Here is a 10,972-nt window from a genome sequence, read left to right as displayed (position 1 = left end):
TATATTGTATATTATCTTGAGCTAGTGTTTAATTTGTCTGTTCTGGGCTACCTTAAAAACATGCCATACTCCTGCATCTGTAGATATAAAAAGGCTCATTCTAAGGTAATAAATTAATGCATTGGATGGGTGTTCGAGTGGAGGGTTTGGGTGTTTTGTAACACGTATTCCAGTGGAGCCAATTGCAATTACTTTTGATCGTTTTGCTGCCAATATGCCTGTACTTTTAATAAAGTATGATTTTGAATGCAGGATTTTAAAGTTTTTCTTCATTCTTCATTCTTAATTTCTTCACGTTGACTATTTGAGGTACGTTGACCTGTTCGACTGACAGTACATTTAAAACCTTGTCAATGTTAACTTGACAAACAGACTTAAAACGGGTAGGTGTCACGCCTCTGGCTGAAAGCTTTGAAATTGTGACTTCATACCATTTTCTGGAGCCATTTCGATCCAGCAGGAACAGACAAAACAAGATGTGGAAATGTTGCTCGAAAAAGGATCCTGCTATTCTTTCTGATCAGGTAGGATTAGAGACATTTATGTATATATATATATTTTTTTAAATATACAGTAGTATTTATAATATAGTAGCAGTGGTGTGTAGTATAACTGACCCAAAGTGAAACATAACTCACACACAGTGTGTTCCAGCGTTCCAATTTATTGTCCAACATCAGGATAGTTTGTCTTGTCAAAACTAACTTTTGTTCTCTCTCTAAAAGAAAAAGTAGACAGGTTAAGTGTTGGTAGACATTTTTGCTCCTCGGGACTGAATTCAACTTTTCAAACATTTACTTAACTTCCCCGCCCTTTTATTTGACATAAGTTACAGGGGGGTGGGGAACTGAATTGTAAATGTCAAGTAAAAGTATGGAAGTATAATCAGAAAAAAATATATTTGTATTAAAAGTAAACTGCAGAACAAGTGCCTTGTGACTGTTATATTATTAGATTAATACAAAAAGCAGGATTTGGCTGTTGTAGTTGGTGGAGCTAAATAATGAATTATGCCAAATACTTTTATGTCATTATATATATATACAGTAACAATACAATGGTTTGTAGTGATCTCATATATTATACATGCCTTCTTTTTTTAAACTCTGCTTTGAAAAGGACAATCACGTGGATGATGGTGATGAGAATCCAGAGCGCAGAAACTGGACCAATAAAACAGAGCAAATGCTCTCGATGATTGGATATGCAGTTGGCCTGGGAAATATCTGGAGGTTTCCTTACATAGCCTACAGGAATGGAGGGGGTAATTATGTGACATCAGTGTTTAGAAAATCAATTAAGATGATAAGTACTATGACCGTCATGAAAACTTGCTTTTTTATCCCTGTGAGCAGGTGCCTTTCTCATTCCCTATTTCCTCATGTTGCCTTTGTGTGGAATTCCTCTTTTCTTCCTGGAAAGCGCCTTCGGGCAGTTTTGCAGCCAAGGTCCAGCCAATGTGTGGAGAGCTGTGCCACTCCTGCAGGGTAAGCTTGAAAGAGCCCCCATGCTTAAAACGAAAATATTAAACGAATCCTGTTCAACTACAACATCGAAATTAAAAATTAAAGATACACGAAGTACTAAAAGTGAATTATAATCTATTACCATTTCTAGGTGTTGGTCTTTCCATGGTCGTGTTGAGCTTTTTGATGGGAATTTATTATAACGTCATCGTCGCCTACAGCCTGTACTACATGTTCGCCTCCTTCCAGTCTCCTCTGCCGTGGTCCAGCTGCTTCAGCTGGGCTGACAGTAAATGCAGCAGCATGCCTATAGGTGCTTTACCACTCATCACCTTTACTTCATCTGTTTGGTGAACTGTCAATAACATATAGACTGATATTTTATTCGCTGGACCTCTCTCCTTTTCTAGTGTATTGTAATGTAAGTGGTGTTGTAGTGGCCAACTGGACTCAAGAAAACACCACATGCCCTTCATCCAACATGATCACAGTTCAAGTGCAGAGCCCGAGTGAGCAGTACTGGGAGTAAGAATCACACAGTCATGCAAACATGCACAAATACACACACACACATGTCAAACTGCTGCGTCTGTACACTACAGATCTCTCTCTCTCTCTCTTCTTCAGCCACGTGGCTCTGCAGAGATCCAGTGGGCTTGATGAAACAGGACCAATAGTTTGGCACTTGGCCCTCTGTCTGCTGATGGGCACCATACTTGTTGCTGCAGTGCTCATCAGAGGCATCAAGTCATCAGGCAAAGTTAGACAATTAGTCTTTTTCCCCACAGTTTGTGACCATCAGTCTCTCCTCTTATTCAGTTAGTTATCGAACGCCTATATTCAGAGTCTTGCACATTGCACACTTGCACTGATCTGTGATCAGCTCACACAAACAGTGTACGGCTCTCTCTCTTGTCTCTCCAGGTTGTGTATTTCACAGCTACATTTCCTTATGTGGTGACTCTGATCCTGCTGATCAGAGGTGTGACACTAGAGGGAGCTAGAGATGGACTGGAGTTCTTTATTGGTTCCCAGTCCAATTTGAAGAAGCTGACTGAAGGACAGGTAAGAACCAAACTATTATTGTTTACAATACAACAAGGCTACCTTATAAAGAACTTAAAGGACCAGTGTGTGGGATTTAGTGACATCTAGCTGGAATTTTTAACTCTCCATACGCCCTCCAGTTTCCAGATAGCAAATATTTTGGCTTTATTATGGCATACATTTGTCATTTTTGGCATTAAGAAAGCCTTTTGGCTTAACTGTAGTATGATTAGGGTTATCCATAATAGATAAGGAGGTGCCAGCAATATATGGCTGAGTTAAGGCATGTTTATGGCAATGCCAGAAGATTGGGCGCAAGAGGGAACAGCTGATTTGGGGCTCTTCTGGGACATTTATGGCTATATTTTGGAAGTCCACAATTTGTTTTGGGTGAATTTTGGCTCCCTTTTGGTATGATTTTGGCTTTCCTAATTTGGCCCAGACATCCACCCATAACCTTGCCAAAATGCAAGCCAGATCTGGGCCAAAGCGAAGCCAAAAGATTTTTGCTATCTGGGAAGCTCGAGGGATAAAGGTGGTATCTAGAGCCGGTGTTTGGTTTGGGCTACAGAAAGGATCATTATAAAGTAACAAAAACACAACAGATAACTAATGAAACTAATGAAAACAAAGTTTTGTTTTTTATACTTCAGCCATATTCTGTTAATAGAGCCCCCTAAATGTTACACACTGGAGTCTACAGCCACACTAGTAACATGTCAACATGTTAACATGCTGATGTTCAGCAAGTATAATGTTTATCGTGTTAACCATCTTAGGTTAGCGTGTTGGCATGCAAACATTTTCTAATAAGGTTATGTCAAAGTAAAGTCAGAAAATGAAGTATTAAAACAGTGCTAAACCACCCAATGTGAAGTCTATGCCACAGCTGCCCTAAATGAACAGCATTGGTAATTACCAAAATCATTTTTTTATGTTTCTGTGATGGTTAAAACACCAGCATGTAGAAGCTCTTTAACCAAAATTATATGTTTAATGCTAAAATATAATTGTTATTATTGTTATCCATGAATTTTCATATTTACTGTTTAACAGAAAAACTGAAGAAATAGCAAAGCACTTTATTATTTCTTGGTTAAGATGTCAAATTATAGTTATTTACTTTACATTCCTGAACAGAAGAATTCATCTTAGTGGTTGAATGTAATGTTTGATTAATTTCCTTGAAATTCCTCATTCCTGTTCAAAATGGTAAAACGTCGAGAGCTCACTGAAAATGAAAGCGTCCGCAATAAAGCATGTCATGATGCTGGATGGTCTCTGACAGGTGGTCTAATAGTTGTAGCATTATTTTATTGAAAATCACAGGAAAAATATGTCCTATAACAATTCTTTTAACACGTGTTGGTGGGTTTTTTTTTTAGGTGTGGAAAGACGCAGCATCTCAGACTTTCTTCTCCCTAGGCATTGCCTTCGGTGGAGTCATGACTCAAGCTTCTTATGCCAACTTTCACAACAACATAGTCCTGGACTCATTTGTTGTTAGCACCGTTAACCACGGTAGGAAAATGCCATTTCAGTTTAAGCAACATCAGAGATAAGTAAACATATCACAATATCATGATGTAAGCAGGGATGCAGATTATAATGCATTTATTTATTTATTCATTAGCAACACGATGGAGGTATTATGCAGGAATTCACAGATTAACTCTTATGCAGGAATTATGCCCTTGAGTTGATTACGTTCGATTTTGATTAGTTAAACTTTTCTGGTGCCATCGGTTTACTTTGCACTGAAAGCCCAACAGACACAGTAAGAGCTGAGTCTTTATAGTCACCAAACCATGATGTTTTAAAGCCTGATTAATAATGAAAACAGTTAATCGCTCACTCTTAGTATGAATGAATGAAAAAAGAAACTGTAGTAACCAGAAACGGGACCACTGAATCCTGGAAGAGAGTCATCCATAGCTGTTGCTTTATAATAATAACCACTACAGTAGAAAGCAGTTTGAGTGAAATCCAACCCAATATCTGTGAAATAAAATATCTTATCTCTAAACTGATTCGTATATGTGACTCTTTTCTTCCAAGTTACCAGTGTCTTTGCAGGCCTTGCCATCTTTTCAGTCCTGGGTCATATGGCTCACATCTATGGAAAGCCTGTTGGAGCAGTGGTGAAGGAAGGTCAGACGCCTATAACAGCACTCACTTTTATATGTATATACACACACATATATATATATACACTCTAATGTGTTGTTTCTCCATCTTTGTGCAGGATTCGGCCTGGCATTCATTGCATATCCAGAGGCTTTAGCTAAGCTTCCTATTTCATCTCTCTGGTCTTTCCTGTTTTTTTTAATGTTGTTTTTAGTTGGCCTGGATAGTCAGTTTACGAATTTAGGTGAGATTCATTCATTTACATGCAGCTCTGCTGTCATACCTCACTAATTGGCATACATCTACTTTAGATCTCGGTAAAAACTACTCATTGATTCCCATCTCTGTTGTCTCTAGAGGTGTTCGTCACCTGCCTGTGTGATGCCCTGCCTGAAGTCTCCGAACTCAAACGTGCTTTTTTAACTATAATGTCAGGTTTCGCTGTCTTCCTCCTAGGCCTGCCATGTGTCACAAAGGTACTGAAGATCTGGTGACACTGACTTTATTATATATATTATTTACATTTATGTTATTACCCTACTTACGTGCAGTGTGTGTGTGTGTGTGTGTGTGATAGGCAGGAGTATACTGGGTAACTCTAATTGACCAGTTTGCTTCCAGCTGGGTGCCCCTTTTTTTGGCTGCCATTGAGATCATTGGTATCTGCTACATATATGGTAAATATAAATGTCAGCTATAGCGACTAACAGTATGTAAAAGTGACGTATATGTGTCCATATCTTTTTCACAGCAGCCATTTGGACATGAGATGGTAGAGTAAACTCGAGTGTTTCAGTGATACTCATTAAGTTTCAGGACATGCAGAGTCACGGTGCTGCTATCGTGCATGCAGGTGCACTGGAAAGACTCTGCTGCAATTAATTAGTATCACTTGCAACACCTTTTGCACTATTATATGAAAAAATGGCTACTGTGAGGCAAGGTCGATTGAGGACCAGGAAAATGTCTCAATAAATCAAACGGAGAGTGCAGTCTTTCGACTATCCGTCCTCTATCTGCTGGATGCACCCAACCTATCTACTAAATTGTTATCTGAGTTGTTAACTATCTGTTTGTACCTTCATTAGCTCAGTTAAATTAGGAATTAATGTATTTATTGGGGACTATAACCATGTACACGTCGTTCTCTTGCATTACAGGAGGGAATAGAATAATTAAAGACATCGAGATGATGATTGGAAAAAAGAGCTTTTGGTTCTGGCTTTGGTGGAGAGCATGTTGGTTCTTCATCAGCCCATGCATCATAGTGGTGAGTATAACAGCCTCTTGGTTATTTTATGGTAGAAAAGGTACACAGTGTTGCTTTAACTTACAATAAACTATAGAGACAGAGGCATGGGCAGTGAGTCAGAGGTCCAGAGAGTCCATAAACAATAGAAAACCAAAAGCTTGACTTGTAAAGACAAGGCTGTGGAGGTGGAGAGAGCTGTTTGACATGAGGGATTTTCAGGTTATAAAGGTGGGTGTTATGTTCACTAATAACCTTTTCTTGTCTAGATTATCCTGGTCTGGTCTCTTATAACTTTTGTGCCCCCCACCTATGGAGCGGTTCAGTACCCAACCTGGGGCTTGGCTTCGGCGTGGTGCATGATTGCATCAATCCTGATCTGGATCCCTGCTGTCGCTGTGTACAAGCTGATCAGAGCAGAGGGAAGTCTCTGGAAGGTATTTATGTTATGCATTTTTAAAAAAAGGCTGAGTAAGTAAATGTCCTTTTAAGTGTGCACTCTAATTGTATCGTACTTTCTACAGCGCCTGATTTCACTGTGTTCTCCCACTGATGAATGGCACCCATACCTGGACATCCATCGAGGAGAACGCTACTCAAAAGAAAACTGTAGCCAAAGCAAAGCAAAGCAGACGAACGATAAGCAAATGTAAATGCAATTTACAGTTCATGGTACAGATTAGACAGATTATATTATACTTATATTTTCAGTCAGGACTGAATACACTCACTTCTAAATTCCCTCTGATGGTGAAGACACGTGATCCATTTTTCATGAATGGATGGATAAATAAGGAATGCTTCACTTAAAACACATAATTATGTAGCTGTCTCACCTCTATCTGTGGGTCGGTATTTATGACAAAATTTGCACCACCTCTGTGGCAAATGTTGATTTATTAATGAGCCTCCAAGTCAAACAGCAGACGTTAAGTGACTACGTGTAAGTTCTACTGGCCCACCTTTGGATGAGCTAACACAAGGTGCTTATCATATGCTGCACGGGTCACAAACTGAGGCATAAATTAAGAATATACCCACTTCTCTAAGCAGTATTACACCACTATGCTGATATGTTACAGGTACAGTTGTTCAGAGGGGACACTGTCAAACTAAATGTTGTTTTCATGTAATGTGGATGTGCTTCCACAGACATATGTTGATGTTTTCTGGCCTTTTTCAAGCTTTTATTTGACAGAGACAGCTGATGAAGTGACAGGCATGTAGGGCCAGAGAGAGATGCTGGGGAATGACATGCAGCAAAGGGCCACAGGTTGGATTCGAACCCTGGGGACCACGTTATCTGTGAATTTGAGGGATCTTTTACTATAAACCACTGATGCACTGTAGTTTTTTGTCTTGGTTACTTATTTAATTGATAATGTTTATGACAACAGATGCCGGTGCCATGGAGATTAAATAGTTTGAACACTGTAAGCTCGACCTGTTTTTAGACTCGGCCTACATAAGGGGCAGGAATTTTAGTGTCTTTGAGGGCTTGTTATCATTCTTTCAGGAGTGCCATCTGGTGGTCATCTAACACATAAAGCAGTTAGGATTTTAGAGACAACTGTACATCTTGTGCTCCTTTCTTCATTGATCTGACTGAATTTAATTATATTTTCCTTTAAAAATGTATTTCTGACTCTATTTTAACACTTAAAATCGTACTTTAGCTTTATGCTTTTTTATTTTTATTTATTTTTTTGCTTGTTTAAAATCTTCTACAAGACCAGCGTGTCTCCATTAATTGTGAACTACATTGGTGTGATGCATGCTTGCATGAATTGTGTTTGGATCACTGTGATAATGGATTATAGTTTGTGATGAGATAACTATGAAACAGCATTAATCATCTTTTAAACTGTGATCATCTAATAATGCATTATAAACCAATCAAAGGTTTCTCCAGGAAACAATGCCAATTATTCAAATCCTCTATGTGCCCTATCTACTGTATGAGTGTAGAGTAGTGTGGCAGTAGATTAGAGAGTGCTCGTTCAAGTCTGGCATCCACCGTGCCGCCTCACTTCCAGGGTTACTGCAGAGGTGGGGGCTGTGCACAGGCGACCCATTGCTCTGACAGTTTTTCCAAATAACTTGATTTCTGCGTGTGTGAATGGACTAACAAGGGGACAAAATCATTATTACTGAATTCTAAGAGGTCAGATCATGATGTCACATCAATGTTTATGTTTACACGTGTGCACTCTTGAAAAAGAAGCAGTGGTGTTACAATGTTTTACAAAGAATAGGTGCTCTTGTGTTCATGTTTGTCTTGTTATGTACACCGTCCACTTTCTTCCTGTAAGGAGAGCTAAAAGATGAATAAAGATTTGTTGTTGGTAATGCTTGACGTTATTTCAAAGTTGAATAATAATTACAGTCTAGAAACACGATCCACACAAATCCATCAGAGACCTGAAGTTGCTTTAGATGCGATGTTTATTTAAGTTACATCAGTGACAGGTGTTACAGAGCTGTTCTCGAATGGGCCTTGGTTGGATGGTCTTATGTTAAATGATAGTTGACCCAGCTCCTAACCTAGTGAAGTACAACCATGGATTGTTTAAGCCCAGTTGCAGCACTTGCAGCTGGTATCGAACACCAGGCCGGCAGCACAGTGCTGGTCATAGGTCTGTCCCTGGTCGCACTCATAGAAGTGGTTCTTGTTGGTTGGGTCGGGGTAGAGTCCGTTAGCCTTGCCAGCGCAGAAGCCAGATCCACCGCTGCTGCTGCCACCACCGCTGCTGCTGCCACCGCCGCTGCTGCCGCCACCACCGGGCTGGGGCTGGGGCTGAGCGTGGGTTGGTGTGACTGGAGGCAGGGGGTCGGGACGGGAAGCGCAGGCTGAGGAGAGAATTTAAAAGATTTAAAAGATGGAATCAGCCTTGATTAGGTTTATTACCAGAGGATTTATGGTTCATGCTTACAAGCTCCAGTTCCCAGTCCGCTCTTGATGGTGCTGATCAGGGGGTATTTTCCCTGGCCACAGAAAGTGCCGCTGAAGTCATCCAGATCCAAACTCCACACCATGGCTCCACCAAAACCACTCTGCTTCAGCCACTGAATCTGTAGTGTGGATGAGAGAAGAAAACAAGTTTAAAGTAACATTAAAACAATGTTTGATACAGGAATTTAAATGATAAAATATAAGTTCTTACCTTAATGTTGAAGCTCTTGACGTTGTCATATCCGACCCAGGTTCCCTGGTTGTAGGCATATGGCACATCCTGGGTGCTATCCCAAGCCTGAGTGGCTCCCTGCTTCAGGAAAGTGCAGATCTGTCGGGAGGGAGAGATTTAAGGTTAGAGATCCACGCAATATATATGCATACAGTATGTTGTCCTGTTTTATAGTATATATATATAAACAAACCTCATAGTAGGCCCAGAAACCAGCCTGACGGGTGAAAGGTCCAGCAGCTCCAGGTCCGCTGGCAGGAGCGCCCACAGCTGTGTTAGAGGAAGCCAGGCGGAAGGTGTGGCCGTAGGTGGGGAAACCAACCAGCAGCTTCTCAGCTGGGGCACCGTTGCTCTTCCAGTAGTTCATGGCATAGTCCTATACACAAAAGAGGGCAAGCCAATAAGTGTCTGTTTTGTAATAACATTAGCATTAGTTAGAGTCATATTAGGTTACAGCAGGAAACCCTCACTCACCACATTGAAGTAGATCATGGCTCCCTGGTCAGCGGGGCCCTTGTACAGGGGGCTGTTCTCTCCGACATTGTGCTCCCATGAACCGTGGAAGTCGTAGGTCATGACGTGGAAGTAGTCCAGCACACTGGCAAACAAACATGAAGATTAATGCTTAGCGGTGGCTGACACTAATGTAATGTTTGCATGCGTCTGCTTATATGCTTACGCTCCAAGCTGGGCAATCTGGTATCCAGTTTCGATGGTTCCCTTTCCAGCAGAGACGGCAGCAGTCAGCAACAGGCGAGGACGGTTGGTCTTCTTGCCTTCAGCCACAAAGGCGTTCATCATCTCCTACAGATGGGCAAGGAGAGAAAAACTGTCACAGTTTGTGCATTGTTGTATTTTTTTTAACTCAGTAAGTTTTCTAGATCTCTTTTCTAGATTTCTTCTCTACCACCTACATCCTAGATTCATCTATAACCAGAAACTGAATATTTGCATAACCAACCTGGACCAGGACGGTGTAGCGCTCCTTATCCTGAGGTGGGGAGCCACGAGAGCCAGGGTACTCCCAGTCGATATCCAGACCATCAAACTCATACTGGCGCAGGAACTGGATCACACTGTTGATGAAGGTCTGACGGTTGGCAGCAGAGGAAACCATAGCCGTGAACCTGGAGACAGAAAGACAGTCAGAGTGCGTCTACTCACAAGTATCTCCTGGGAAGAGTGCTGATCCTGGTTTTACTTACTTCTGAGTGCCGAAGTTCCATCCTCCAATGGCCAGCAGAGTCTTCAGGTTGCTGTTCCTGCAAGCAGCAACAAAACCCATTTTAACCTCTATGTGCTTTACGTTTTCATGTGTGCTGGAGTCACGCTACGAGCATTTATGTGTACTAACTGGTTCTTCAGGGCCTGGAACTGTCCGTAGAGTTTCTCATCGTCCCACTCGTAGGTCTTGATCATGTTGTTGTCCATTCCAGCGAAGGCATAGATGAGGTGGTCACAGAGACATGGGTCAATGTTGGTGGGGAAATACTTGCCTGCTCCGGGACGGTACTGTCCCCAGTTAGTGAAATAACAGGAGAGGATGTAGGATGATCCTGCAACATATGGAACAATTAGTCTTTACATCATGTTGCTAACTGGTCTACATATATCACACCAACACTGAATGGATGAAGGATATAATTACCTAGCTGCACGTGCAGCAGGAGAGCCAGTCCTACAGAGAGAGGATGAGAAGGAGGTAGAGTAGTTAATTTAAATAGTGCACAAGATTAAATTAAGTTCAAATGTGTAATAAAAAAAGTTTCTTTCAGCTTACCGACGCAGATAAGTAGCTTGCCCATGGTGCTTCTGTACAACGAACTGAGGTCCAGCCGACTCTTTTATAGTCCTGGGTTCCTCCTCATATCTGAGAATCATGTTTGTTGTGGTCTGTC

At 41.1% G+C, this 10,972-nt stretch overlaps 2 protein-coding genes across 2 annotated transcripts; one reads left to right on the top strand and one right to left on the bottom strand.

The window, feature by feature from the left end:
* The first annotated feature begins 1,086 nt into the window (after positions 1-1,086).
* Positions 1,087-6,551, top strand: LOC109137917 (sodium- and chloride-dependent neutral and basic amino acid transporter B(0+)). Its single transcript, XM_019256524.2, has 14 exons — positions 1,087-1,264; positions 1,356-1,487; positions 1,618-1,779; positions 1,877-1,991; positions 2,094-2,226; positions 2,391-2,531; positions 3,899-4,034; positions 4,572-4,664; positions 4,759-4,884; positions 4,998-5,116; positions 5,218-5,317; positions 5,801-5,910; positions 6,159-6,326; positions 6,414-6,551. Exons 1-14 carry the CDS (start codon positions 1,087-1,089, stop codon positions 6,540-6,542), a joined length of 1,842 nt encoding a protein of 613 aa, XP_019112069.2. The 3' UTR covers positions 6,543-6,551.
* Positions 6,552-8,316: 1,765 nt separating this feature from the next.
* Positions 8,317-10,926, bottom strand: LOC104931822 (acidic mammalian chitinase). The gene is made up of 11 exons (XM_010746920.3): positions 10,855-10,926; positions 10,723-10,752; positions 10,429-10,630; positions 10,280-10,336; positions 10,036-10,201; positions 9,754-9,878; positions 9,549-9,672; positions 9,268-9,450; positions 9,054-9,173; positions 8,823-8,961; positions 8,317-8,739 (listed from the first exon to the last, which is right to left on the bottom strand). Exons 1-11 carry the CDS (start codon positions 10,877-10,879, stop codon positions 8,459-8,461), a joined length of 1,452 nt encoding a protein of 483 aa, XP_010745222.1. The 5' UTR covers positions 10,880-10,926; the 3' UTR covers positions 8,317-8,458.
* Positions 10,927-10,972: the final 46 nt, after the last annotated feature.

This window comes from Larimichthys crocea, chromosome VI (genome assembly GCF_000972845.2).
Source record: "Larimichthys crocea isolate SSNF chromosome VI, L_crocea_2.0, whole genome shotgun sequence".
Lineage (NCBI taxonomy): Eukaryota > Metazoa > Chordata > Actinopteri > Sciaenidae > Larimichthys > Larimichthys crocea.
The sequence above is the reverse complement of the archived record's forward strand: the minus strand, read 5'-3'. Positions and strand labels throughout refer to the sequence as shown.